General features: G+C 45.3%; 2 protein-coding genes across 2 annotated transcripts in view; both read right to left on the bottom strand.

The window, feature by feature from the left end:
* Positions 1-8,212, bottom strand: part of LOC119185952 (uncharacterized) — a 31,794-nt gene extending 23,582 nt beyond the window's left edge. Inside the window, exon 1 of the mRNA XM_075890631.1 lies at positions 7,720-8,212. Coding sequence (XP_075746746.1) covers positions 7,720-7,830 — 111 coding nt within the window. The 5' untranslated portion in view covers positions 7,831-8,212. The remainder of the gene's footprint in view (positions 1-7,719) is intronic.
* Positions 8,213-19,122: 10,910 nt separating this feature from the next.
* On the bottom strand, positions 19,123-19,878 carry LOC142803074 (uncharacterized). Its single transcript, XM_075888184.1, has 3 exons — positions 19,621-19,878; positions 19,542-19,563; positions 19,123-19,269 (listed from the first exon to the last, which is right to left on the bottom strand). Exons 1-3 carry the CDS (start codon positions 19,740-19,742, stop codon positions 19,123-19,125), a joined length of 291 nt encoding a protein of 96 aa, XP_075744299.1. The 5' UTR covers positions 19,743-19,878.
* Between the last annotated feature and the right edge of the window lie 5,962 nt (positions 19,879-25,840).

Here is a 25,840-nt window from a genome sequence, read left to right as displayed (position 1 = left end):
TGAAGAAACTTGGGAACAATATGAAAATTTCAAGCAAGGAGTGTTGTAAACCTGGGCACGACTCATGTTTCACTGCACTTGGCCATTTCCATTTGCATTGGAAGGAAACGTTGAGCAGAAACTTGGCGACACCTTTAGTCCTGGCTGTAAATGAAAACTACAGCTCCATTCATGTATGAATTCAAAAAAAGCAGTACTCCCTTTTCTGAAAGCAGATCAATACCCACCTCCAGGAGAAGAGAACTGGAAGAGAATAATGTTTAGTATACTAGGCAAGTCTTTGGCTGATCAACAACTCTTACTTACTCTAGAGTAACAAGTATTGTTAAAGGAAAACACCAGTCTGAGGTTGTAGAGTTTCAGCACACTGCTTCGGGGATGGCTAGAATGCCCACAACCTTTTTGTGGAAGGCGCCTACACACTGCCTTTTGCGGCATCCTGATTGGCTAATTGCAAAATAAAAACACCTAAACAGCGGCTCTTGCTATTTGCACAAGGCAGAACTGGTGAACTTTTCATACATGCACAATTATCATGAGCCTGACCACGCCCACAGCAGGTAAGGCCTTTAAACCCGGTCCTATGCTATGTCATACCCGCAAATTCCTTCAATCTTATCTGGCTACCTAGCTTTCCGTTACCCTCCGTGTTTGCTTTCACTTGGAAACCAGTCAGTTGCACTTAGTGACCAGCTGATATCCTGCCTATATGCTACGTGCACTGCCCGTGTCGATTCCTTGTTTTAGATTTCAATTGCGACGTCCTTCACTCGCATTAGCTGACCGACCCGCCCTTCTCTCTTCCGATATCTGAAGGTTACACCTATCGTTTTCCCTTCCGTTGCTCGTTGCGTCGTCCTCTCTTTGTAAGCCTCCACGTTTCTGCTCAGTCGTGAAGTACCAGTAAGATATAGCTGCAGCTGCTCCTCGGCAAACGTGTTCCTTTACAACTTCCAACGTCTCGCTACCGAGATGATTGTGCATTAAATTATTGGATATAATATTCCGCGTTTTTTGTCCAGTTCAGTAATCAGAAGTCGTAATTCGCAGTTTACTATGAGGTACCCTTCAGTACCTCATTCCCGATCTCGGGTCCCGAAAACTTTCTATACGCACGTCGTGAATAGCATTGGGGAAACCATGTTTCCTTGCCTTACACGTACCGTTATTTATTGGGTAGTGTCTATTCTCCCGGCAACAGGGATAATTGTTCAAAAAAATTTCTCCCGGCAGTAGCCTCCCATTCGCTCTCATATGTCACGTGACTAACTGCCGGGGAGAACACCCCACCATCCGTTCTGGGACCACCTGAGACCGGACAGATGAAGCCTTGCGTGCGTGACGAGCCCATTCGTACACCTGTCTCCGCTCGCAACACGTGCAACGTGTGTCGCTGCTTCGTTGCCGTATTTATTTTGCTCGTGGTGTCTGTTATTTATTACGAGACATCAGACCATCGAGTGTTTTACTAATGCAAGAGGCTGAGGACGGCAAAGTGCAGCTTGCGGTCGGTGATCGCTTCGGCACTTTTGAAGACCTCGAAGCGTGTATCTCCCGCTTCAGTGCAGAAAACTGCGTGCAGTTATGGAAACGGGACGCAAGGACCATTGCGGCAGCGAAAAACCTCGTGGGGAAACTGGCCAGCAAGATGTCGGAGTCACTGAAGTATTACCAGCTTCGATACTGCTGTATCCATGGCGGCGCGAAGTTTATCAGCACCAACAAAGGCGCGCGGAAATCATGGTAAGTAGTTTTATGCGGCTATGCGTGTGCTCTTCATTTGCATTTTGGGTTGAGTTACTGAACTGTGCTGCACTAGTAGGTGGTTCACAATGCCGGCACCTTCTACGCCGATGGTGCCGGCATTGTGCAGCCGCGCGTGCCGCTGAGCAGACGAGGTTGCACTTAGGCGTAACTTAAGCAGTGCGTTTTGCCCAGATATTTGCACCTCATAATCTGTGCACATGTACGGTTTGCCATCGGTGGGTGTTAGTTGAATGAATGGAGTAATTAAGCAAACAAAAAATAAGGCCTGCACCGTCTCGGCACCTTGTCATTTGTTTGGGGTGGCGCATTGTGCCTGCACCACTGAACTCGCGTTGCACATTTTCTCAACTCAACTTCTCGTGCACAGCCGTGAAGCAGTTCCGATCGCTGCAGGTGATTCGAATGGACCTCTAGTATTTGCGAACCGTCTACCACTTAAAAGAATAGCCTTGAAAGCCAAAACCTCATATACGCGAAAATGCACGCGACGCGACGTAGAACGCCTTCGCGCAAGTGCTCGCTTGCATACGCAAATCGCAAACCCGGCGAGTCATCACTGTTGCTGGCATGAGAGCGTCTTCCCGTAACAAAAGTGGTACGTCGTTAAACTGTTAAACTTGCCTATTCATGAGCTGCTATTGGAATTTCGCCCTTGTAATGCATATACTATTTCTATTTTCTTTCCCCCTTTTTTTTAGGACATTCAAACGGGACTGCAGCTTCAATATCTACACTGCTGCGGAGAAGGAAGGAAAGTTCCTGGAAGTGAGGTCACTCGACTTGACACACAATCATCCCGTTGACCAGGAACTTTTTCGGCATTTACCTCAACAGAGAAGGTTGGCACCAGAGCTTCAAAACAAGGCTCGTGAGCTGATGAAAATGAAGGCCAACAAGATGATGGTGAGAGAACAAATGGAGAAGGAGAGTGGTAGTGCTGTTCTTCTCAAGGACTTGTCGAATATTGCAGCCAAACATAGACTGTTGCAACCAAGGAATGATTTGCCCGAAGTTGTACGCATGCTTCAAGAGAAGCACAACGCAACAGTATGTTTGCTTACAGATAAAAACTGTGAGCTCCAGGCTGTCTACTGTCAAGATGATGTGATGAAGAAATCATTTCAATGTTGGCCTGAAGTCATCTTTATCGACGCTACATACAAGTTGTTCGAGACAAGAATGTCTTGCTTTCTTGTCATCATTGAGAATGGTAATGGAAAGAGTGAAATCGTCGCTGTTGGGTTGTTTTCGACTGAAGATGCCGACACGCTTCGCTGGTTTTTCGAAGAGTTCAAAGATTTGAATCCCAGTTGGAACTCAGTGAGGGTGACCAGGGCGGACAAAGATGTGAAGGAACGACCGGTAATAAGAGAACTATTTCCATCCTCGGCACTCCATATATGTGCTTTCCATGTCCTGCAAGCATTCCGCAGAGAAGTAAGTGTGCAGAAATTGGGAATCATAAAAGCTGAACAAGACACTGCTCTGGACCTATTGCAGCAAATGGTCTATGCAAAAAATGAAGACCAATATGATGAGCTTTTTGCCTTGCTGCAGCAAACAGCAGCAAAGGGAGTAGTGGAAGATTTCACTACCAACTGGCATGCCATTCATACAGAATGGACAATGGGATCAAAGTGGTCGTGCGGCAACTTTTACAACTCCACGAACAACCGAGCAGAGTGCTTAAACTCTAAGCTAAAGCAGATTGTAGAGCGCTTCAGTTCTCTGGAATTGTTTGTTGAGCAATTCTTCGTCTTGATCAACACTCAGCGAAATGAGAAAGCTCACAAAGCAGCTGTTATGCTGCAAAAGAAGATAGTAATACCAAATGGCGATGAAGCAGCCAAATTGTACGCCACCCTGCTGACTCCCTATGCATTTCGTCATTTAAATGAAGAGCTACAAGCTTCCATGACTGCGACAGAAAAAATCAATTCTGCTATTACTGATGGCAAGATTTGTACAACTGAAGATTGTTCGTGTGCCTTCAGGAAATCAATGCTGTTGCCCTGTCGACACATTTTCGTTGTACGAACGGCATCCAACATGCCCAAGTACGATAAAGGACTATGTGCTGAGCGCTGGTTTTTAGATACTTATGTAGCCAATATCCAACTAAGAAAGAGTGATATGTGCAGTGACGTAGAGCATGTGCAAGTAAGCACTCACAGCAGTGAAAAAAAATTGTCAGCACATCAAAAGTTCAAAAAAGCAGCCGACGTTGCATCGAAGCTTGCAAGTATGGCATCAGAATGCTCCACGGAAATGTTCAAGGAGAGGCTGGCTCTCCTAGAGACAATTCTCGACCATTGGAGAAATGGCTCTAAAGTTCATGTCACTGCACATGAGCCTGCACATCACTTGACAGCTGCAGTTGCAGCTGAAAGTGCAAACTCGGAAGGTTTTCCGGGGTCTGTTGTGGATGTAAAGAGCAATGCTGATCAGAATTTACTGTGCAGAGCCTCGGAAGAGGCGAAACATCACCAGGAGCTCTCGGAAGCAAGCACTAAAGTCAGCGGGCATTCAAGCAGCCAACACTGCAATAGACAAGATGAAGCCAGCACAGATGAGAATTCTTTGTCGCAGCCTTCTGACCTTCAAAATATCAAAGTGCCAGTTGCTATGAGAAAATGTGGTCGTCCTAAAGGTCATGTGCTAACAGTTATTGGCCTTCCAAAAAAACGCAAGAGAACGGCAAGTCTGGAATCATTCTCTGAGCTTACAAAAGGAGAGAGAAAAAGCTAGCCGTGCTCAGTTGGCTGGTGGGGAAGCGGCAAGCATCAGATGCTATCAAAGGCAAACTACTTGACGAAGAATCTGTGAAAGCAAGGCCTGAAGACATACACGACGGCATTCGAGATGAAATGGTTGACATTAACCTAGTACGGCGTTTTTTTCACAGATGATGCTTGGAAAGCTGTGCTAATGGTCCTTAGTGTAAAAAAGGACGAGGAGTGGAAGTGCACAAAATGCAAAACAAAACTAGATGACCATGATGCAGTATCGTGTGACTGGTGCTTATTATGGTACCCCCTTCCATGTGTTGGTGTAAAACAGACACCCAAGACAAAACTGTGGAAATGTGGCTCGTGTACAACTACTGCTACAGCACAGTAGCACGTTGCCTTTGTGAAAAAAGCAGCACCTCCATATACAGGGTGTCCCACATAACTTGAGCCAAGAATTCGAAAGTGAAAGGCACTTAGGACGCGAATTGAACCTAACGCATACTACTCGCACTAGCCTGTAGATACTCACAAGCTAGTGAGTACCTACAGGCTAGACCCCCTGATTAAAGAAAGCCCGTGAAATGTGAAAAGGAGCCGTGTGACGGACTGCGAGCGCACTGCTATAGTGCTGCTATAGGCTTTCTTTACAACATGGAAAAAATAACAGCGCTAGATGTTTCGTACAGGAAACAATTTAGTCGGTAGTTTCTGAAAGTGCTTTACATGTCAGTGTTCATATTTTGGGTTTCCAGTTCATAAATAATAAAATAAATAATTAAGAATGATTAGTCAATTAGTATGGGGAGAAAAACTAGCCCGAGTCTCTATAGGCTAGTGCGAGTAGTATGCGTTTGGTTCAATTCACCACTGAAGTCTCTCTCATTTTCAAATTCTTGGCTCAAGTTATGTGGGACACCCTGTATAGCTTAATAGAATTTCGGGATTGTGCAATAAAATATTTTTCTACACTTTTCTATTTTCTAATCTCACCTACAGTATTGGCTGGCCGTTAGAGGCAAAGTTGGAATTACATATGAGTTGGCTTTTGTGCTCCTGTAGAAATTCAATTAACAGTGCTCTCAACTTTCAAAAAAAGGTAGTAGTACTTGCTAACATTGGGATAGTAATGGTTTGCCACATGTGTTGCAATCCAGGTAGTACGTGCAGTTAGCAATGTTAGGGGTGGTAACTCTTACTACCTTTGCCTTTATTAACGGCATTTAGTAACTGTTCCTACCCTAGCTATTACTAATTACTACCATAGATAGCATCTTCTAGAGGTTTTAAGAAAAAGAAAAGTAGTAACTGATACTACCCTGCCCATTTTGCCACATCATTTCACCATTGATAACACTGGTCAATTTATGTCTAATTACTATGCAACTTCCGGTAATTTTGCGTTGTGTCACCATCAACGCGAAGATAACATGGTTGTAAAAAGTACACTAATGCTACAGTACTAAGTAAATGACTCGCGCGGTCTATATAGCCCCTACTTTAGGATGCATGTCTGGCACAGGTCGGCACTTGTGTCTCGGGATGAATTATGAATTATAAAAAATGCCAGCCTAGAGCACTATATCATACTAACTGTTTGTGTTTGGGTCAGCCGTGCTTATAAAAAATTATGTCGTTTCTATTTCATATAAAAGTGAAAGTTATATCTACAGCAGCCGAAACTAGGTACCGACTCATTAACACAGTCTCAGTGCAATTTAATGGTTCACTGTGCCAATATATCCGCTGTTAGAAAGTAATAGTTTCTGAGATTTTATGTACCAAAATCATAATATTAATATGAGACACGCCGTAATGAGGGACTCTGCATTAATTTTGACCATCTGTTTCATTTCTATCTGCCTGTCATATTAGTTTATTATAATTGTGTATTACAATGCGTGCAGCACTTGCTTATGGGTCTTTGACTTGAACCTCTTCATTGTGATAATAGCTGAATGATGCTTAGATATCTCTATTGCACAACTTTTTTTTATCTAATGCATCATGCAAGTGACCTTTTATTTTTTTTTATGTTAGCAGCCCACTGCACGTGTAATTACTGCCTTGCACAAGCACCGAGAGAATTCCCGGGAGCAGTCCAGATTATTTCAAGATCAACTGTTGGGCTTGAGTGCGCAAATGCAACAGTTAAGTTTCACTGCTCGAATAAATGCGGCCACCAGCGATAACGCTCAGGTCGCGGGTTCGTATTCCGGCTGTGGCGGCAGTTTCCGATGAAGGCGGAATTGTAAGCCTGTGTGCTCAGATTTGGGTGCACAGTAAAGAACCCCAGGTGGTCGAAATTTCCGGAGCTCTCCACTACGGCGTCTCTCATAAATATGGTGGTTTTGGGACGTTAAACCCCACATATCAATCCGTTTAAAGATGAAACGTTGAGACGATTCGTCTTGTATATGATACAATATGAGTTACTTATTATTTTAATCTGCATAGTTCATGGCCGGATTGCGAAAATTTAGAAGCAACATCAGTTACTACCTATTTCATTCCAATTACTGGGTACTAATGCAGGTAGTAAACAAGTAGTAAACAGTTTGTAACCGTTGCAGCTAGTAACTATTTACTAGCCTACGTAGTAAACAGGTTGCAAAAAGGTTAGTAATACTTCAAGAAAAGTAGTAAACTTTGCAGTTACTGCTTATTTGCTTGCAGATGCTAGCTTTTTACTCACTTTTTTAAGAGTGTATAGGGAGTGCATGTTCGGCTGCCGTTAGAATGCTGACAAATTTTACGCTGCCGGGAGAACTGCTAGGAGAGTTGTCCCGGCAGTTATTCACCTGACATACGAGAGCCAATGGGAGGCGACTGCCGGGTGAAATTTCTTTGAATAATTCTCCCGGCAACCGGAAGAATTGTTCAAACTAATTTCTCCCGGCAGTCGCCTCCCATTGGCTCTCATATGTCAGGTGACTAACTGCCAGGAGAAATATCTTTCAATTATTCTCCCGGTTGCCGGGAAAATAATACAAAAAATTTTTCCCGGCAGTTAGTCACGTGACATGTGAGAGCCAATGGAAGGCGACTGCGGGGGAAATTTTTTTGAACAATTTTCCCGGTTGCCGGGAGAATACCACACCCTATTTATTGGGATTGCACATAGCCTCCTATAGTTATAGAGGAGGCTATGGATTGCATCGTTTTTCTTTTTTTGTAATGTCAACACATGCCACCTAGTAAGCTCAGATATTCGAAATCTTACCTCATCTCTCGAGCTCTTCGAGAATGCTGTCCCCGGTGCATCCTGTTCACCAACGAACAGCGATGACACCACGCCAGGCTTTAGGAGAGCAGATTTTAACGGAGTTCCCATTACGCACACAAATGATAAACACTGATTGGAATTGCTATCACTAAATTGTATCGAGCAAACCAACAGCGGTGTTCAAGTATGTTTCAAGTATACTGTCTCTAACCGAAGGGATCCGCAGAGTAGCTCGTCTTTTCTCATGAGGGAAGTTGTGATGCGGTACATCGTTCCGATTGTAGATTCTTTTTCAGCCGTACACGGCGATGGGCGAGCTTTTCCGTCCTGTAGCAGCTCTTGGAAGCGTAAGCCATAAACGCAGGCTGGCCAAGTCAATTATCCAGGATGAGAATAATAACTATCGCGGAAAACAGTTAAGAAAATCGGCACACGAACGACTGGTACGCAGCGTCTTCACGGCGGTTCAGCACACACACTACGCGTATTATGGGTGCTGCCATCTTAACTACAAAAAAAAAAAAAGTCTATTATCCAGGCTATTTGAGAAAACCCCGCTAGGGCACTGTGCTTGGTTCCGCTTTCGTTTTCGCATGGTCCAGCTTTTGTTTGGTGTTCATAATGCTGTCCGTGCAAAAATAAAAGCAATTGATGACCCATCGCGTTGGTACAAATACCGCCGACTACAGGACCTTGAAACGTTAGATGATTCTTCTCCTGCCAGGGCATTTCTCTCCGGACACCACGAAGCGCTCGTACGCTCCTTCAAGCACTTGGCACTGTTATCTGCTACAGTGGATGACATTCTGCAACCTGTAGGATCAGAGCATTGTGCGCGTTCCACCCTGAGTGCAGTCCTCGACTTCATGGAGGTCGCGCAATTGACCGAGCGCCTCTAAAGCTCACCGACTAAGCCTGGAACTCACGGCGAGGAATTTAAGCTTTTTGTGTTACCAGTGCTTTGTAATCGTGCCCCCAACATACCTACTCCACTCTAATTCCCTTCTTCCTTACCTTTTTTCCCAATCCCAAGAGTCGCGGTTGTGGTGTCCTCGCCTGAGAGAGAGAGATACTACTGCGTCACTCAACCACACTTTTAACCTCCTACTAAAATAAAGTTGTTTCCCTCTCTCTCACCTCCTATCAAGAATCCCTACTTTGCCTAGGTATTTTTTTTTGTTTTTTGGAACTGGTGAAAATGCGGTGATCATGGCCAATTTTGGATGGACGGATGGAAAGTCTTTTATTAAAAAAAAAGGAGTCACAGGGCCTGTGTGGGGATAAGCAGGACTTTCTAACTACACTAATATTTCACAGTGTCACGGGTTTTAAACTTATTGTATTCACCATCACTGGTACTGAGGCGGTATAGGGTGAGTACTGTGGTTTGTTAGACCCCCTAAACCACTCTGATCAGGCCGCTCTTACTTCCATATTGGGCAAATAATAACTGCGTGTCTGGGTCCGTAAGGAGTGCTTCGCGATAATTTGTGGTTTGCAAAGCTTGTATCGCCATTCGCCCTTTTTCAAATACGGAACACTGCTACAGTAAAAGGTGAAGGTCTGTGCGGCAGCGCAGCCCGCAGTGATTGCACGTCACTGTCGCAATGTCCAATTGGCGCCATTTTGCTAAAGAGTATGGTGTGCATGCAGAATTTGCGTATACCTTATTAATGAAGACTTCTTGGGAGCGTGAAGGCGTACATTTGCTGGAAAATAGGACTAGTGGGGTAACCTGCGCAATGCGTTTTTTACTAGCATAACGCAGGGACGTGCGTTCGTAGTGCATTGTGGCTACCGAGGGAGCCATTTGGCTTAAAAGCTTAACGGGTTCACCCTGAGGGGGGGAGGTAGAGAAAGATTGTTCGACCCACCTGCGGTAGCAGCAGCAGCCTGTGCCGCCGTATTGCCTCCGGGCACACCCGTATGCCCCGGCGTCCAGATAATTTCTATTGGCCTGTCGGCCTTTTCATGCCTACGAATGATACATATGCTTTGAATAGCAGCAGCTGTAGCATCCTCCGACGCTGGGCGAAATATTTCCGAGTAGGCAGCGTGCGAGTCGGTAAAGACACGAAGGGGTTTCTGTACAGTGCATGGGAGGCTTGCAGTCGCTCCCCATATGGCAAGTAGTTCGGCATGGGGTACCGTTCGGTAGATGGCACCTGTAGGCCCCAGTGTACTCGGTGGTCTGCGCGCAGATCCATGCTATACAAGCTTCGCCATCGGAAATGGCAGCGTCCATGTATATGTTGATGGTATCTAACTAAGCTCGCTTCCCTGAGTTGTCACGTGGCAAGAAACTGGTAGGCAGTTTTATTATGACGAGATATGGGGCGACGGAACAGTCGAGAGGCTATTAGAGTTTCCCATGGGGGTAAGGACTGATTAAGAAGAGGTGCATCATCATGCCGCTGACAATCCCAGGCCAGAAGGCGACGACCTTGCGGCGTGTTGTCCAGGCAGATGTGGTGTCGAGTGTTGGCTTCACGGATGACGTCTTGCAGAGGGGGCAAGCCCCCTGCGCTTTCAAGGGCGGACATCTTCGTGTGTTTAGGGAGCCCCGTGATGGAGAGTAGCCCGATGAAGGCGCTCCAAATTTTGGATGTCCTTTGGAGAGAACGTGTGTGCGCCGTACAAAATCTTTCCAACAGCCGCAGCTCTTGCGAGAGTGCGACAGGCTCGTTGTCGTGCACCTCTGTATTTGTTGGACAGACGACGTATCATATGTAACGTGGCTGGCCACGCCTGCCGCAGTCCACCTACCCACTTTTGTGGGCTGTTGTAGCTGGCTATTGGTAAACCTATAACTTTGATTTGTCCGTTTCTTTATTAAATAGTGTGTGATCCGTTATGGAGTGAGATGCACATTTTCGGGTTGGTGCGATTCTTGCCGTCTATGCTTATAAGTTCTGTCTTAAGTGGAGCCAGCTGCAGGCCTGCTTCCTTAAGAGTGGACTTTAAACTAAGTAGGGCTGCCTTCAGCTTGGTCTGCAATGATTATTTGTCAGAATAATCCACTGCCTCTGTCCATATAGTAATAACGTCGGCGTAGATGGCGAATCTAGCCGTGGTGTCCCGTTGAAGGTTTTGTGCTACCCTGCTCATGGCCAGATTAAACAACGTCGGTCCTAAAATGGATCCTTGTAGAACACCTCTGTCCAAATAGTAAGTCTTCGGGTTCCATCTAGGTGATGCACCGCTTAAGCGAATGGGTCGAGCTGCAATTAAGGAAATTTTGAATCCATGTCTGCGCACGCTGACTTGGGTAGTGCTTAGCTACTTCTTCAAGAATAGCGTTATGGTGAACATTATCGAATGCTTTCTGAATATCGACGGCCAGCAAGTAGTCAGGTAACAGCTTTCTTGAGGTACGATTGATAACGCGCCGTAGCAGCCAAAGGCAGTCATGGGTGCCGAGGTTATGGCGAAAACCCGCCTGGGCTGGATGGTATCCCGGCCGGGTTATCTCGAGGTGATGGGACATGCGAGTGTGAATCATGCGTTCAATGAGCTTACATAAAGTAGACGTTAAAGATATTGGCCGGAGGTTCTTGCAGAGGGTCTTCTCTTTTTCATGTTTCGGAATAGGATAAATGAGAGACAGCTTAAGGTTCTCCGGAACATTTCCTGAGGCCCAGAGGTCCTTGATTACCGCCAAAAGTGCGTCCTGGGCTTCATTTACGAGGTTTCGGAGTTCTTGCCATGTGATTCGGTCGTGGCCAGGCGACAATCGAGGATGCCCGTGTTTGATGGCTGCTAGCATTTATCCCATGCTAAATGAGCAATCGAGATTCGGATAAGGTTGCGTTATGGTGCAGGCTTTCGGTGATGTCGGCGGGGTGAGTGAAGCGTGAGGAAAGAAAGTGGTAATAACTTTGTCTTCCACAACTGACGGATCTGCTGTGAGGAGCAGCTCGGCCAGAGGAGAGTTGCCTTTTCCTTTCCCGCTGAGGCTACGAAAAATGCGCCATAGACCTTGGAGGCCCGGTACACGGCCAAGGCGTTCGCAAGTGGATTGCCCGGCTTCACTTTGAAGTTGGAGCTGATATTCATTGATAAGCTTAAATTGGCGCTTAATTTTCATCAGGTCAGAGTGTCATTTGCAGTGCGAGCGGTATCTTCTGCTGTTTTCCATAAATTGCCTAAATGGTTATCCATCGGTTGAGTATGGTCTTCGCATGGCACTGTTTCGCGGTACAGCTCACAGGCCTGTTGAACAATGTCCAGAAGGTCCTCAACTGTCGAGAAGGATCCAGTAACATTACTACGAAAAATATATTCTAATTAGTCATCGTCGTTGTTGTTTTGATCCGGATGTGTTTTCGATGAAGTTCCACGAATATCGAGATGATCACTGCGTTATGACTGGCTGGAGACTGTCCAGTGCCGTACGAATTGGGGGCTGGCGAGGGTGAGATCTGGGGTCGTGTCTCTCTGCCCTCTATGTAGTCCTATTCTTTTAGGAGTGCCGGGGGCGTTACCAATTTCTACAGAACAGAGTTCAATAGCGTCATAAAGATATTTCCCGCCTTTATTCGCCTTTCGGGCACCCCAGTCAGGGTGATAAGCATTAAAATCACCCCCAAAGAGCAGAGGGAGGTTCTTAAATGCTTGCATAAGCGTCTCCAGCCATGTGTATGGTCCAACTGAAATATTTCCTGGGTGAAAATACGCAGAGACGGCCACGAAGGGCTTTTGGCCAGGAGAACAAATTTTAACAACTACTATTTCACGAGCATTAGAACTGAGATCAGAAATGTCAAATTGAGTGGCCGGGCAGTCACTACGTACAAGAAGCACTGCCTGGCCTTTGGGAAGCTGCCACTTATGTTTCATGGTTGGTGTCTGAAAAGCACGGTAACCAGGAAGCGAACACGTGACGCGCGTCTCCTGAAGAAGTAGAAACAAGGGGTGAAGCCTTTGAACGTAATTTCAAATAGTGGAGCACGCTTGGTTAAAACTACGACAATTCCGCTGCATCCCTTGAGAGAAATTAAGAGCTCATGAGGAAAGCCCTAATTTGCGGCGCTTATTGTCACCAGTGAGGACATTTCGCTGCAGTTCATCAAACATATTTTGAAACCGAGTTTGCATGGTATTAAGGGCTTGTGTTAGAGTGTTAACCATCTCCAACCGAATCACATGCTCCAGCTTACCAGATTCTTCAGCCCGTTCTTGTCGCAGGAGCCCAATAGTGTGAGAATATGCGCAATCCTTGTCTGTGACCGGTTTAGAACGACGTCTCGGAGAACAGCTCTTTCTTTTATTTCGAGAAAGGCTGTGGTCTGGTGTTGGGGACCGATTCCCTTTCTTTTGGTCCAGTATGAGGGCGAAGTCTCTGACTTTCCTGCCGTAATTCCAGTATACTTCTTGGAGAAGGCTGTTGATAAGCTGAGTCAGATCGGAATAAGCGGCTGTTTGAGCCCAGAATACTTTCCGAGGCATCAGAGGGGTATATATGCTGTGTCGTAGATGGTGAATCATTAGTGTTGCGTGGAAGGGCTGATTCAGATATATTTCGTTCAGGACAATGAGGGCTGAGTGAAATGTGTGTGGACGCTCCGCAAGCCACGCAATGAGGAAACTGCTTACAGTTTGGGTCGACCTCATGTGGAGCTTTGCCACAGCCCCGGCATACTGGCGGGAAGGAACAGTATTTGGCAACATGGCCCAAACGATGACAGTTGTAGCATGTGACCGGGCGAGGCTGATGTTCGTGAACACGGATGACTTCATATTGTATCGGTAAAGAGTATGTATCAAATGTCAAAAGCAGCAGCTGTGTTTTACCGAGCATGCGCAAATCGGTGATTGTTGCCTGTTCACAGCGCAGATGCGCTTTTATGCCCAAGCGGAGAATTGACATTTCCGCAAAAAAGGTTGACGGAGCGCGTTGCTCTACAGCATCTGTAGAGCTTGTTTCGGAATGTCTGTCACATGCACTTTGTTAAGCGGTTTGATCAAAACAGTATAGCGGGGCCGACTCACCCATTCGGCGTGCACTCTGTTCGGTGACACTTGGCGTCGGTAGTACACGGCGTTATTCTTTTGTACCCCGTTGTCGAGAAGTTCGGCGGTGCCGGTAGAAGAGCCCGCTGCCGTGTCGTGGACAGGAGGTCCGGTAGACGATTGTGCTGACAACGTAGACTGCGTTGCATCCATTGTCTCATTTTCGTCGGATAGCGTTGGGAAATCGCTTGAGTTCACTGGAACGCTTGTGCATGCCGTGGTCGTTTTCATAGTAGGCGTCTTGAGATTCGGAGTGAAACGCGCCGGGCGTAACAGGTTTCACCAGGCACGGCACGGCCGCGCGGACGCGGTGCGAACGCAGCCGTTGGCAGCTGTGCCCTAGGCCAGTCCGAAGGTGCTCACTAGGCTGAGGGTGGTCATGTTCACAAAACAACGAGAAAAATGTTCTCCAAAAACGCTGTCTGTGCGACACAGGCTCACCGTGTACCTGGCATTCACTTCTGCGGCAACGAACCGTGGTCTATCAGCGGAAAAAACTACTCAAACTGACAAGAAAACAACGAGCCGAGGTCAGGGACGTCTGCCATTGTGGGCACTCATCCGCCTATCTTGGAGTGCACCTATTATGCGAGTTCGCCCATCATGAGAGTAAATACGGTACTCCAGCACTCCTCTGCAGCGCCGGTCCAGTTCTTTTAGTCAATGTTACATATTGCTTGCCATGAGTAAGTTTTGCAGTCCCTTCTTTGTCGGTTAGTTCTTCACACTGTGAAATGCGCATTGGCCCTGCGAAGCAGCAACTTTGGCTGCACAGTCCTTATTTTCATTTTCCTGTGCTGCCCTCTGCCATTATAATCGGGCTGGGACAATCAAGAACACCGTTTCGTCAAAACGAGTCTGTTTAGTGAGTACCGCTAAGGAGAGGGTGCATGCTCCGTGGTAAAATTTTTCATCTCAGCAGCGCCTTGCACTTTTTGCATTTTACTTCCTGATCAAGTCGTTCTGACACAAGTGGAAATTGCACAAAGCCTAGCTCCACTGACTGAGTGCCCATGGCAGAACTGCTGATGTCGTTTACATTATAGAAGTTGGCCTAGTGCTGACAGCAATCTACACCTACACATTTTTGCTACCAGGAAGGGTCAGAAGACCGAGCAAGACAACAGCCAAACCAGGTTGAATGTTTATTTGCAGAAAACTTATAGCACGTTAACATTGTACAGGTGATTAGTTCCATGATCAATTTTGAATAGGAATGTTGTTTACCTGTCCATAAAGGGAATCATGCTGGCCCAACCCCATTCGGGCTGTGCCGTGGTGTTTTCGAGAATAATGTGCAATGCAGTGGACATGGGGAAATGTACATTCTTTTGTGTGTGTGTGTGCGTGTGTGTGTGTGTGTGTGTGTCCCACGAGGCTGTTTTGTCGACCAAAGGATGCATTACAGCACACAGAAGAAAAGAGCTACTCTCTAGTGTGAATGCACGTGTGATCAATCAGGTGGCCTTTCATAGAAAAGAATACATTGCAGTGCTTTGGAGGAGGGACGTCCTTCTGTGTGAATGCGGATGTACCTAATGCGTTTTCATGTCACAAAAGATGTATTGCAGTGAACACAGAGAAATGAATCCTCTCCTGTGTGCAAGCAAATGTGTCTCACAAGGTTCTTTTTTTTTCACTCAGTACGCATGCAGTAAAGATAGAAAAAGGGACGCTACCAAGTGCGCATGCGAATGCATCTTAAAAGGTTCGTTTTCTTCACAAGAGACTCATCTCAGTGGACACAAAGGAAGGGACGCTCTCTTGTGTGAGTCCGAGTGCATTGAACCGAGAAGGCCTTTAAATGAAAAGGATGCTTCGCAGTGTACACAGGAAAAGGGACATTCTTCTGTGTGAATGTGCACAATGAGGTTGTATTTCAGAGAAAAGGATGCTTGCCAGTGGACACAAAAGAAAGGATGCATCGCAGTGTACATAGGAAAGGGGACATTCTTCTGTGTGAATGCGCATGTGCACAATGAGGTTGTATTTCAGAGAAAAGGATGCATGCCAGTGGACACAAGAGAAGGGTCACTTTCCTGTGTGAGTTCGCATGTGCTTAGATAAGTAGATTTTCTGCACGAAAGATGCCTCACAATGAACACAATATAAGGTTCGCTCTCCTGTGTGAGTGCGCATGTGCTTATTTAGGTGGATTTTCTGCACGAAAGATGCCTTACAGTGGACACAAGAGAAGGGACGCTCTCCTGTATGAGTGCGCATATGCTCGATAAAGTGCCATTTTTTTGTAAAGGATGCCTTGCAGTGGGCACATGAGAAGGGACGCTCCCTTGTGTGAGTCCGAGTGTGTTGAACGAGGGGGCCTTTAGATGAAAAAGATGCATGGTAGAAGACACTACAGAAGCGCCACTTTACTGTGTGAGTGTGCATGTTGGTATTTAGGTGGATTTTCTGCACGAAAGATGCCTTACAGTGGACAAAAGAGAAGGGTCGCTCTCCTATATGAGTGCGCATGTGTTTATTTAGGTGGCTTTTTTGCACGAAAGATGCCTAACAGTGGACACAAGAGAAGGGTCGCTCTCCTGTGTGAGTGCGCATGTGCTTATTTAGGTGGATTTTCTGCACAAAAGATTCCTTACAATGGACACAAGAGAAAGGTCGCTCTCCTGTGAGAGTGCGCATGTGCTTATTTAGGTGGATTTTCTGCGCGAAAGATGCCTTACAGTGGGCACAAGAGAAGGGACGCTCTCCTGTATGAGTGCGCATATGTGCGATAAAGTGACATTTTTTCGTAAAGGATGCCTTGCAGTGCGCACGGGAGAAAGAACGCTCTCTTGTGTGAGTCCGAGTGTGTTGAACGAGGGGGCCTTTAGATGAAAAAGATGCATAGTAGTAGACACTACAGAAGCGCCACTTTACTGTGTGAGTGTGCATGTAGGTATTTAGGTGGATTTTCTGCACGAAAGATGCCTTACAGTGGACAAAAGAGAAGGGTCGCTCTCCTATATGAGTGCGCATGTGCTTATTTAGATGGCTTTTCTGCGCGAAAGATGCCTTACAGTGAACACAAGGGACGCTCTCCTGTATGAGTGCGCATATGATTATTTAGGTAGCTTTTCTGCACGAAAGATGCCTTACAGTGGACACAAGAGAAGGGTCGCTCTTCAATGTGAGTGCGCATGTGCTTATTTAGGTGGTTTTTTGCACGAAAGATGCCTAACAGTGGACACAAGAGAAGGGTCGCTCTCCTGTGTGAGTGCGTATGTGCTTATTTAGGTGGAATTTCTGCACGAAAGATGCCTTACAGTGGACACAAGAAAAGGGTCACTCTCCTCTATGAGTGCGCAGGTGCTTATTTAGATGGCTTACAGTGAACACAAGGGACGCTCTCCTGTATGAGTGCGCATATGATTATTCAGGTAGCTTTTCTGCACGAAAGATGCCTTACAGTGGACACAAGAGAAGGGTCGCTCTTCAATGTGAGTGCGCATGTGCTTATTTAGGTGGTTTTTTGCACGAAAGATGCCTAACAGTGGACACAAGAGAAGGGTCGCTCTCCTGTGTGAGTGCGTATGTGCTTATTTAGGTGGATTTTCTGCACGAAAGATGCCTTACAGTGGACACAAGAAAAGGGTCACTCTCCTCTATGAGTGCGCATGTGCTTATTTAGATGGCTTTTCTGCGCGAAAGATGCCTTACAGTGAACTCAAGGGACGCTCTCCTGTATGAGTGCGCATATGATTATTTAGGTAGCTTTTCTGCACGAAAGATGCCTTACAGTGGACACAAGAGAAGGGTCGCTCTTCAATGTGAGTGCGCATGTGCTTATTTAGGTGGTTTTTTGCACGAAAGATGCCTAACAGTGGACACAAGAGAAGGGTCGCTCTCCTGTGTGAGTGCGTATGTGCTCATTTAGGTGGATTTTCTGCACGAAAGATGCTTTACAGTGGACACAAGAAAAGGGTCACTCTCCTCTATGAGTGCGCAGGTGCTTATTTAGATGGCTTTTCTGCGCGAAAGATGCCTTACAGTGAACACAAGGGACGCTCTCCTGTATGAGTGCGCATATGATTATTCAGGTAGCTTTTCTGCACGAAAGATGCCTTACAGTGAAGACAAGAGAAGGGTCGCTCTCCTATATGAGTGCGCATGTGCTTATTTAGGTGGCTTTTTGCACGAAAGATGCCTAACAGTGGACACAAGAGAAGGGTCGCTCTCCTGTGTGAATGCGCATGTGCTTATTTAGGTGGATTTTCTGCACGAAAGATGCCTTACAGTGGACACAAGAAAAGGGTCACTCTCCTCTATGAGTGCGCAGGTGCTTATTTAGATGGCTTTTCTGCGCGAAAGATGCCTTACAGTGAACACAAGGGACGCTCTCCTGTATGAGTGCGCATATGATTATTCAGGTAGCTTTTCTGCACGAAAGATGCCTTACAGTGAACACAAGAGAAGGGTCGCTCTCCTATATGAGTGCGCATGTGCTTATTTAGGTGGATTTTCTGCACGAAAGATTCCTTACAATGGACACAAGAGAAAGGTCGCTCTCCTGTGTGAGTGTGCATGTGGGTATTTAGGTGGATTTTCTGCACGAAAGATGCCTTACAGTGGACACAAGAAAAGGGTCGCTTTCCTATATGAGTGCGCATCTGCTTATTTAAATGGCTTTTCTGCGCGAAAGATGTCTTACAGTGAACACAAGGGACGCTCTCCTGTATGAGTGCGCATATGATTATTTAGGTAGCTTTTCTGCACGAAAGATGCGTTACAGTGAACACAAGGGACGCTCTCCTGTATGAGTGCGCATATGATTATTTAGGTAGCTTTTCTGCTCGAAAGATGCCTTACAGTGGACACAAGAGAAGGGTCGCTCTCCTATATGAGTGTGCATGTGGGTATTTAGGTGGACTTTTTGCACGAAAGATGCCTTACAGTGGACACAAGAGAAGGGTCGCTCTCCTGTGTGAGTGCGTATGTGCTTATTTAGGTGGATTTTCTGCACGAAAGATGCCTTACAGTGGACACAAGGAAAGGGTCACTCTCCTCTATGAGTGCGCAGGTGCTTATTTAGATGGCTTTTCTGCGCGAAAGATGCCTTACAGTGAACACAAGGGACGCTCTCGTGTATGAGTGCGCATATGATTATTCAGGTAGCTTTTCTGCACGAAAGATGCCTTACAGTGAACACAAGAGAAGGGTCGCTCTCCTATATGAGTGCGCATGTGCTTATTTAGGTGGCTTTTTTGCACGAAAGATGCCTAACAGTGGACACTAGAGAAGGGTCGCTCTCCTGTGTGAGTGCGTATGTGCTTATTTAGGTGGATTTTCTGCACGAAAGATGCCTTACAGTGGACACAAGAAAAGGGTCACTTTCCTCTATGAGTGCGCAGGTGCTTATTTAGATGGCTTTTCTGCGCGAAAGATGCCTTACAGTGAACACAAGGGACGCTCTCCTGTATGAGTGCGCATATGATTATTCAGGTAGCTTTTCTGCACGAAAGATGCCTTACAGTGAACACAAGAGAAGGGTCGCTCTCCTATATGAGTGCGCATGTGCTTATTTAGGTGGATTTTCTGCACGAAAGATTCCTTACAATGGACACAAGAGAAAGGTCGCTCTCCCGTGTGAGTGTGCATGTGGGTATTTAGGTGGACTTTTTGCACGAAAGATGCCTTACAGTGGACAAAAGAGAAGGGTCGCTCTCCTGTGTGAGTGCGCATGTGCTTATTCAGGTGGATTTTCTGCACGAAAGATGCCTTACAGTGGACACAAGAAAAGGGTCGCTTTCCTATATGAGTGCGCATCTGCTTATTTAAATGGCTTTTCTGCGCGAAAGATGTCTTACAGTGAACACAAGGGACGCTCTCCTGTATGAGTGCGCATATGATTATTTAGGTAGCTTTTCTGCACGAAAGATGCCTTACAGTGAACACAAGGGACGCTCTCCTGTATGAGTGCGCATATGATTATTTAGGTAGCTTTTCTGCACGAAAGATGCCTTACAGTGGACACAAGAGAAGGGTCGCTCTCCTATATGAGTGTGCATGTGCTTATTTAGGTGGCTTTTTTGCACGAAAGATGCCTAACAGTGGACACAAGAGAAGGGTTGCTCTCCTGTGTGAGTGCGCATGTGCTTATTTAGGTGGATTTTCTGCACGAAAGATGCCTTACAGTGGACACAAGAAAAGGGTCACTTTCCTCTATGAGTGCGCAGGTGCTTATTTAGATGGCTTTTCTGCGCGAAAGATGCCTTACAGTGAACACAAGGGACGCTCTCCTGTATGAGTGCGCATATGATTATTCAGGTAGCTTTTCTGCACGAAAGATGCCTTACAGTGAACACAAGAGAAGGGTCGCTCTCCTATATGAGTGCGCATGTGCTTATTTAGGTGGATTTTCTGCACGAAAGATTCCTTACAATGGACACAAGAGAAAGGTCGCTCTCCCGTGTGAGTGTGCATGTGGGTATTTAGGTGGACTTTTTGCACGAAAGATGCCTTACAGTGGACAAAAGAGAAGGGTCGCTCTCCTGTGTGAGTGCGCATGTGCTTATTCAGGTGGATTTTCTGCACGAAAGATGCCTTACAGTGGACACAAGAAAAGGGTCGCTTTCCTATATGAGTGCGCATCTGCTTATTTAAATGGCTTTTCTGCGCGAAAGATGTCTTACAGTGAACACAAGGGACGCTCTCCTGTATGAGTGCGCATATGATTATTTAGGTAGCTTTTCTGCACGAAAGATGCCTTACAGTGAACACAAGGGACGCTCTCCTGTATGAGTGCGCATATGATTATTTAGGTAGCTTTTCTGCACGAAAGATGCCTTACAGTGGACACAAGAGAAGGGTCGCTCTCCTATATGAGTGTGCATGTGCTTATTTAGGTGGCTTTTTTGCACGAAAGATGCCTAACAGTGGACACAAGAGAAGGGTTGCTCTCCTGTGTGAGTGCGCATGTGCTTATTTAGGTGGATTTCCTGCACGAAAGATTCGATCCTTACAATGGACACAAGAGAAAGGTCGCTCTCCTGTGAGAGTGCGCATGTGCTTATTTAGGTGGATGTTCTGCGCGAAAGATGCCTTACAGTGAACACAAGAGAAGGGACGCTCTCCTGTATGAGTGCGCATATGCGCGATAAAGTGGCATTTTTTCGTAAAGGATGCCTTGCAGTGCGAACAGGAGAAAGAACTATCTCTTGTGTGAGTCCGAGTGTGTTGAACGAGGGGGCCTATAAATGGAAAGGATGCATGGCAGTGGACACAAGAGAAGGATCGCTTCCCCGTGTGAGTGTGTAAGTGCTTTTGGGGTGGCTTTTATGCACGAAAGATGCCTTACAGTGGACACAAGAGAAAGGTCGCTCTCCTGTGTGAGTGTGCATGTGGTTATTTAGGTGGCTTTTCTGTGCGAAAGATGCATTACAGTGGACACAAGAGAAGGGATGCTCTCCTGTATCAGTGTGCATATGCTCGATAAAATAGCATTTTTTTCGTAAAGGAGTCCTTGCAGTGCGCACAGGAGAAGGGACGCTCTTCTGTATGAGTACGCGTATGCACAATGAAGTGGCCTTTCAGCAAAAAGGATGCACTGCAGCGGGCACAGCAGAAAGGCCGCTCTTTTGTGTGGGTGCGCACATGAGTCACCAGCTTAGACTTGTGAATGAATGCAGCTGGACAAAAGTGGCACTGGAAAGGAGGCTCGCCCATGTGTTTCTGAAGGTGCCTGCTCATAGTTGACTTGTCCAGGGTCACATAGGTGCACTGCTGGCAGAAATGAAGTCGGCCTCGTACAGACGACAGTGAATAAGGTTCCAAGGGCACACAGGACAAGGGGCCTGCAAAAGCAATCAACAGCACACCAAGTAGATGGAAATTATGTGTGATACACTACAGGGGCATAGACAGATTTTTTTTTTTCAGATTGGGAAGAGGGAAAGGAACTTCATTGATTATAGGAAGGCACCTTCTTGAATTGGTCATGTTTCGCTCTCTATGCCATGGCGAGAAAAATTAAGGGGGGGGGGGGGCACACAGGTCTGGTGTGCCACCCCCTGGCTATGGCCCTACAAAGAACTGGAGTATGGTAGCAATACCCAATGGTTGCTGCGCATATGTAAAAAAAGTAGATGATCATCTTTTCTCACACGAACCAAGGGTACTGTGTCTGCAACAGAACACAGACACAGCAAGTGTTACAAACACTACTATTTTGCTGCGGATACATTCAATGGCCAACAAATGCGAACAACAGGTGCGCAGAAAGTAGATTGCGGTTCAGCTGTCATTCCGTTGCTGTGTCAAAGACATTGAAAGTGTCTGAATATACACAAATAAAAACTAGTCTATAAAGCTACTTACTGTCAATCAATCAATCAATCAATGAAGCTTTATTTTCATAAATAGATATATGCAATTACAGGGATTATTTGGACCGATAGCCTAAAGTGGCTAGTGGACGGTCCAATACAATGTGCAACATAAAAAAGTGTACAGGTCAGCTCTGAGGTAACAACATAAAAAAAACAATCATGTGATACAGATAACACAGTAATACATTTTTTCTTGCAGATATGCATACTTATTAGCTTGCAGCTAGTTTCTATACATAGGCACTTATTAAAAAAATACAATGAAAATCGAATCAAACACACACATGCTTACATGTCTTGACTCCACAGAAAAAATGATTTACATGCCATGCTGGAATTACGTGCCGTTTTAATCTCTAGGGGGACCGTGTTCCATATTTTTGTTTCACTAAACTGTATCAGTCTTTCTCCGTAAACATTAAAACATTTGGGCAGATTGAGATTACCATTCGAAGCATGTCGCGTATTACGTTTAGGAATTGAAAAAAGATCAGCAGGCAAAGGTGAATTTCTATTAATTATGTTATTTACTGAAACAGCAATTTTGTAGTCACGCAACATCGGAACCGAGAGAATGCGTTGTGATTGGAAAATATTACTTACTGATTCACATTGGCTTATGATTTTCAGTGTACGCTTTTGAAGTCGTTCAAGAGTTTTTAGATAACTGTTGTACGTCACACCCCACGATTCCAGACGGTAACCTATGTGACAATGACACAATGAAAAGTAGAGTGTGCGGAGTGTAGCTTGTGGAAAATATTGGCGAGCTTTTATTAGAGAATAGCAGCCATAGGCTAGCTTTGCGCACACACTTTGTACTTGCTCATGCCAGTGTAAGTGTTCATCAAAAGTGACGCCTAAATATTTAAAACAAGGAACTTGTTGAATAGGAGCGTTGTTTATTGTTAGGTTAAGAGATTCAGCGTCAATATGTTTCCTACGAGAGTGAAACACCATATACTTTGTTTTAGTACAGTTAACTTTCAGCTGATTCCTGGCAAACCATTCCGAAATGTTCGATAAATCGGTCATCGCGTCATTTTGTAAATCTGCTAAGGAGTGTCCTGTGAAAACTAAAACAGTGTCGTCCGCGTACATCAGTGCCCTTGACCTCTGTAGGGATCGCGGGACATCATTAATATAAAGAGAGAACAATATAGGGCCCAAAACTGAACCCTGTGGCACCCCGCATTTAATATAACCGTAGGATGATTTGATGTCACCAATGACTACCTTTTGTTTGCGTGCCGATAGATAACTAGAAAAAAAATCAAGCGAGTTACCTTTTATCCCATAAGAATGCATTTTTTCCAGTAAAATGGAATGACTAATAGCATCAAATGCCTTTCGTATGTCTAAAAATACTGCTATTGCTATGTTGTTTTCATGTAGCGCGGAATTAATATATTGCGTAAGCACCGAAACAGCAGTTGAAGTGGACCTGTTTGCAACAAAGCCGTGCTGCTGGGGACAAAGTACATTCTGTTCACCCAGGAAGCGCCTTAATTGCGACGAAATTAGTTTTTCAAGCGTAGTGTTAATACTACTCAGGACAGATATTGGTCTGTAGCTGTCCGGAAGATTCCGATCACCAGATTTGTACACTGGTATTACTTTGGCGGTCTTAAGTATACTAGGATAAGTTTTAGAGGAAAATGCATGATTAAATATATGGCATAAGGGACCACATAAAACATCAATATTCTCCTTTAAAATCCTTGATGATATGGCGTCATGGCCAGCTGCCTTGTTCCCTGGTAACTTATTAATTACTTGTCGGATGTCATCCTCAGTTACATCACATAAATCAAAATTATTGGTAACAGTACAGGGTGCATTTAAATTCTGCATATGAGTAGGGAACTTCCTTGCAAGGCTGAGACCAATATTAGTAAAGTAATCGTTAAAGTTGTCGGCCACTTCACGAGTTGGATTATCAGGTGTAATGCGTTCTTTGCTACCCATGCCAGTGACGTCTTTAACAATCTGCCATATTTTCTTCGTGTTACCATCATTTTTTTTCACTAGGTTGGTATAGTAGCACTTCTTGGATTTTCTTATCATTGCTACTGACTTGTTTCTGTAAAGCTTAAAATTTTGATGGTAGTATTCATTGCTCCTGTTATTTTTCCATTTGTCGTAGTAAAAATCTTTCAGCTTCAAAACCTCAAGTATATTTCTATTCATCCATGGACATATGGCATGGTCATAATTTCGGCGCGAACAGCTACGCGTTGATCGTTCAATGACATCCATAATGCATTTTACAATGTTATCACACTCGACGTCCACGTCTTCATCATAGAGGGCATCAAAATTCGTTCCTTGTAGTAGTTTTTGCACGGAATTATAGTCGACACGTGTTGTTCGTTTAATGGCAGGTATGTCAGGAGCACAAATGTATTTCTGGGGTAAAAATAGAAAGGTGGGATTGTGATCCGCAATAGCAACAGCGTATACGCCTGCCGATACATCCAGGTCAGCGTTACACAACACGTGATCAATAATCGACTCCGAGTGGTCTGTTATGCGAGTGGGTGATGAAATAACATTTCTCAGATTAACTGATTGTAGCAAAAACACGTAATCATCACATGTATCTCCAGACACGTCTATGTTAATATCACCGCAGACAATAATAGGTGCTTTAGAGGCCACAATGGGTATCATGGTACTTTCCATCACAGTAATGAAGTCAGCCACACTGGAAATTGGTGGACGATATATTACACCGATGATGACACCATTCTGAAGATGAATAAAAAGAGTCTCTGCCGATGAACTGCAGCATGAGCTATTGCTAAGGTGAACGAAACTAAAGCAGTCTTTGATAAATAGCGCCACACCCCCTCCTCGTGTAGCACTGTTTCTAGGTTGCGAGAGCATGACGTAGCCGGGTAAATGAACTGATTCGCTTTCTCGAAGCCAAGTTTCAGTTATAGCGATGACATCATATTTAAACGAGTGCTGTGATAAGTACGAAAGCAGATGATCGAAGTTCTTTTTTATGCTGCGAATATTACAATGTAATACTGCGAAATGATCCTGCTGCAGCCATATGTTTTCAACCTCAGAAAAAGAAAACGCCATTTAAAAATATAGGAAACTCCAGGTTACAGAAACAAGCAGGCAATCCTCAAACAACTTTGGAAAGATCCTCAGCACATGTGACGTGAAGCACACGTGAATTATCCGCCTTCCGCATCAAAATCTTTCCACCAGTTACCCAGGTGTACTTCCACTTTTTTTCCCGCTTTGTCTTTAGAGCGGCTGTTAGCAATTCCTTGTTTGCCGGACACAAGTGCTCATTTATGTACACTGGAGATGCGATGCCCTGAAAACCTAAAGCTGTCGTGTTAAGTCGTTGCTTCTTAGCAGTCTTCAGAACATTATCTTTCACAGCTCTCGAAAGAAACCTAACTATGATGTTAGGTGTTGACGCGTTCCTTGATGGCACTCGGTGCACGACGTCTATATGTTTCTTTGATTTCAACTTTCAGGTAGCTGGCAAGCTGTTGCATTGTGGAGACCAAGTTTTCCCACTCCATCACAGGAACTCCCTTTATTTCTAGGTTATTCTGTCTACTATATTGTTGATGAGCAGTGAGTTCCTGTTTTATTTCCTTAATATTCTTGACGAGGCGACTGTTTTCGCTTTTAATCGCGTGGTTTTCTGCTCGCACCGCAGCAAGCTCTTTCTTTGTTTCGCCAAGTTCCACCCTGAATTGCTCAAATTGCTCATTCATGAAGTTGATTGACTGTCTAAGAGTTTGTAG

This window comes from Rhipicephalus microplus, chromosome 3 (assembly GCF_043290135.1).
Source record: "Rhipicephalus microplus isolate Deutch F79 chromosome 3, USDA_Rmic, whole genome shotgun sequence".
In the NCBI taxonomy this organism is placed as follows: domain Eukaryota; kingdom Metazoa; phylum Arthropoda; class Arachnida; order Ixodida; family Ixodidae; genus Rhipicephalus; species Rhipicephalus microplus.
Note: the sequence above shows the minus strand (reverse complement) of the source record. Positions and strands in the feature narration are given on the sequence as shown.

What these genes read in the sequence shown, in the direction of transcription:
- LOC142803074 (XM_075888184.1), bottom strand. Translation starts at nt 19,742, where the DNA reads ATGCACACTCATATAGGAGAGCGACCCTTCTCTTGTGTCCACTGTAAG. An exon ending in GAGCGTCCCTTGTGTTCACT is followed by an intron (nt 19,564 to 19,620) that starts GTAAGGCATCTT and finishes GCACTCATACAG; the next exon opens with GAGAGCGTCCCTTGTGTTCA. An exon ending in GAGCGTCCCTTGTGTTCACT is followed by an intron (nt 19,270 to 19,541) that starts GTAAGACATCTT and finishes TCTTTCGTGCAG; the next exon opens with AAAATCCACCTAAATAAGCA.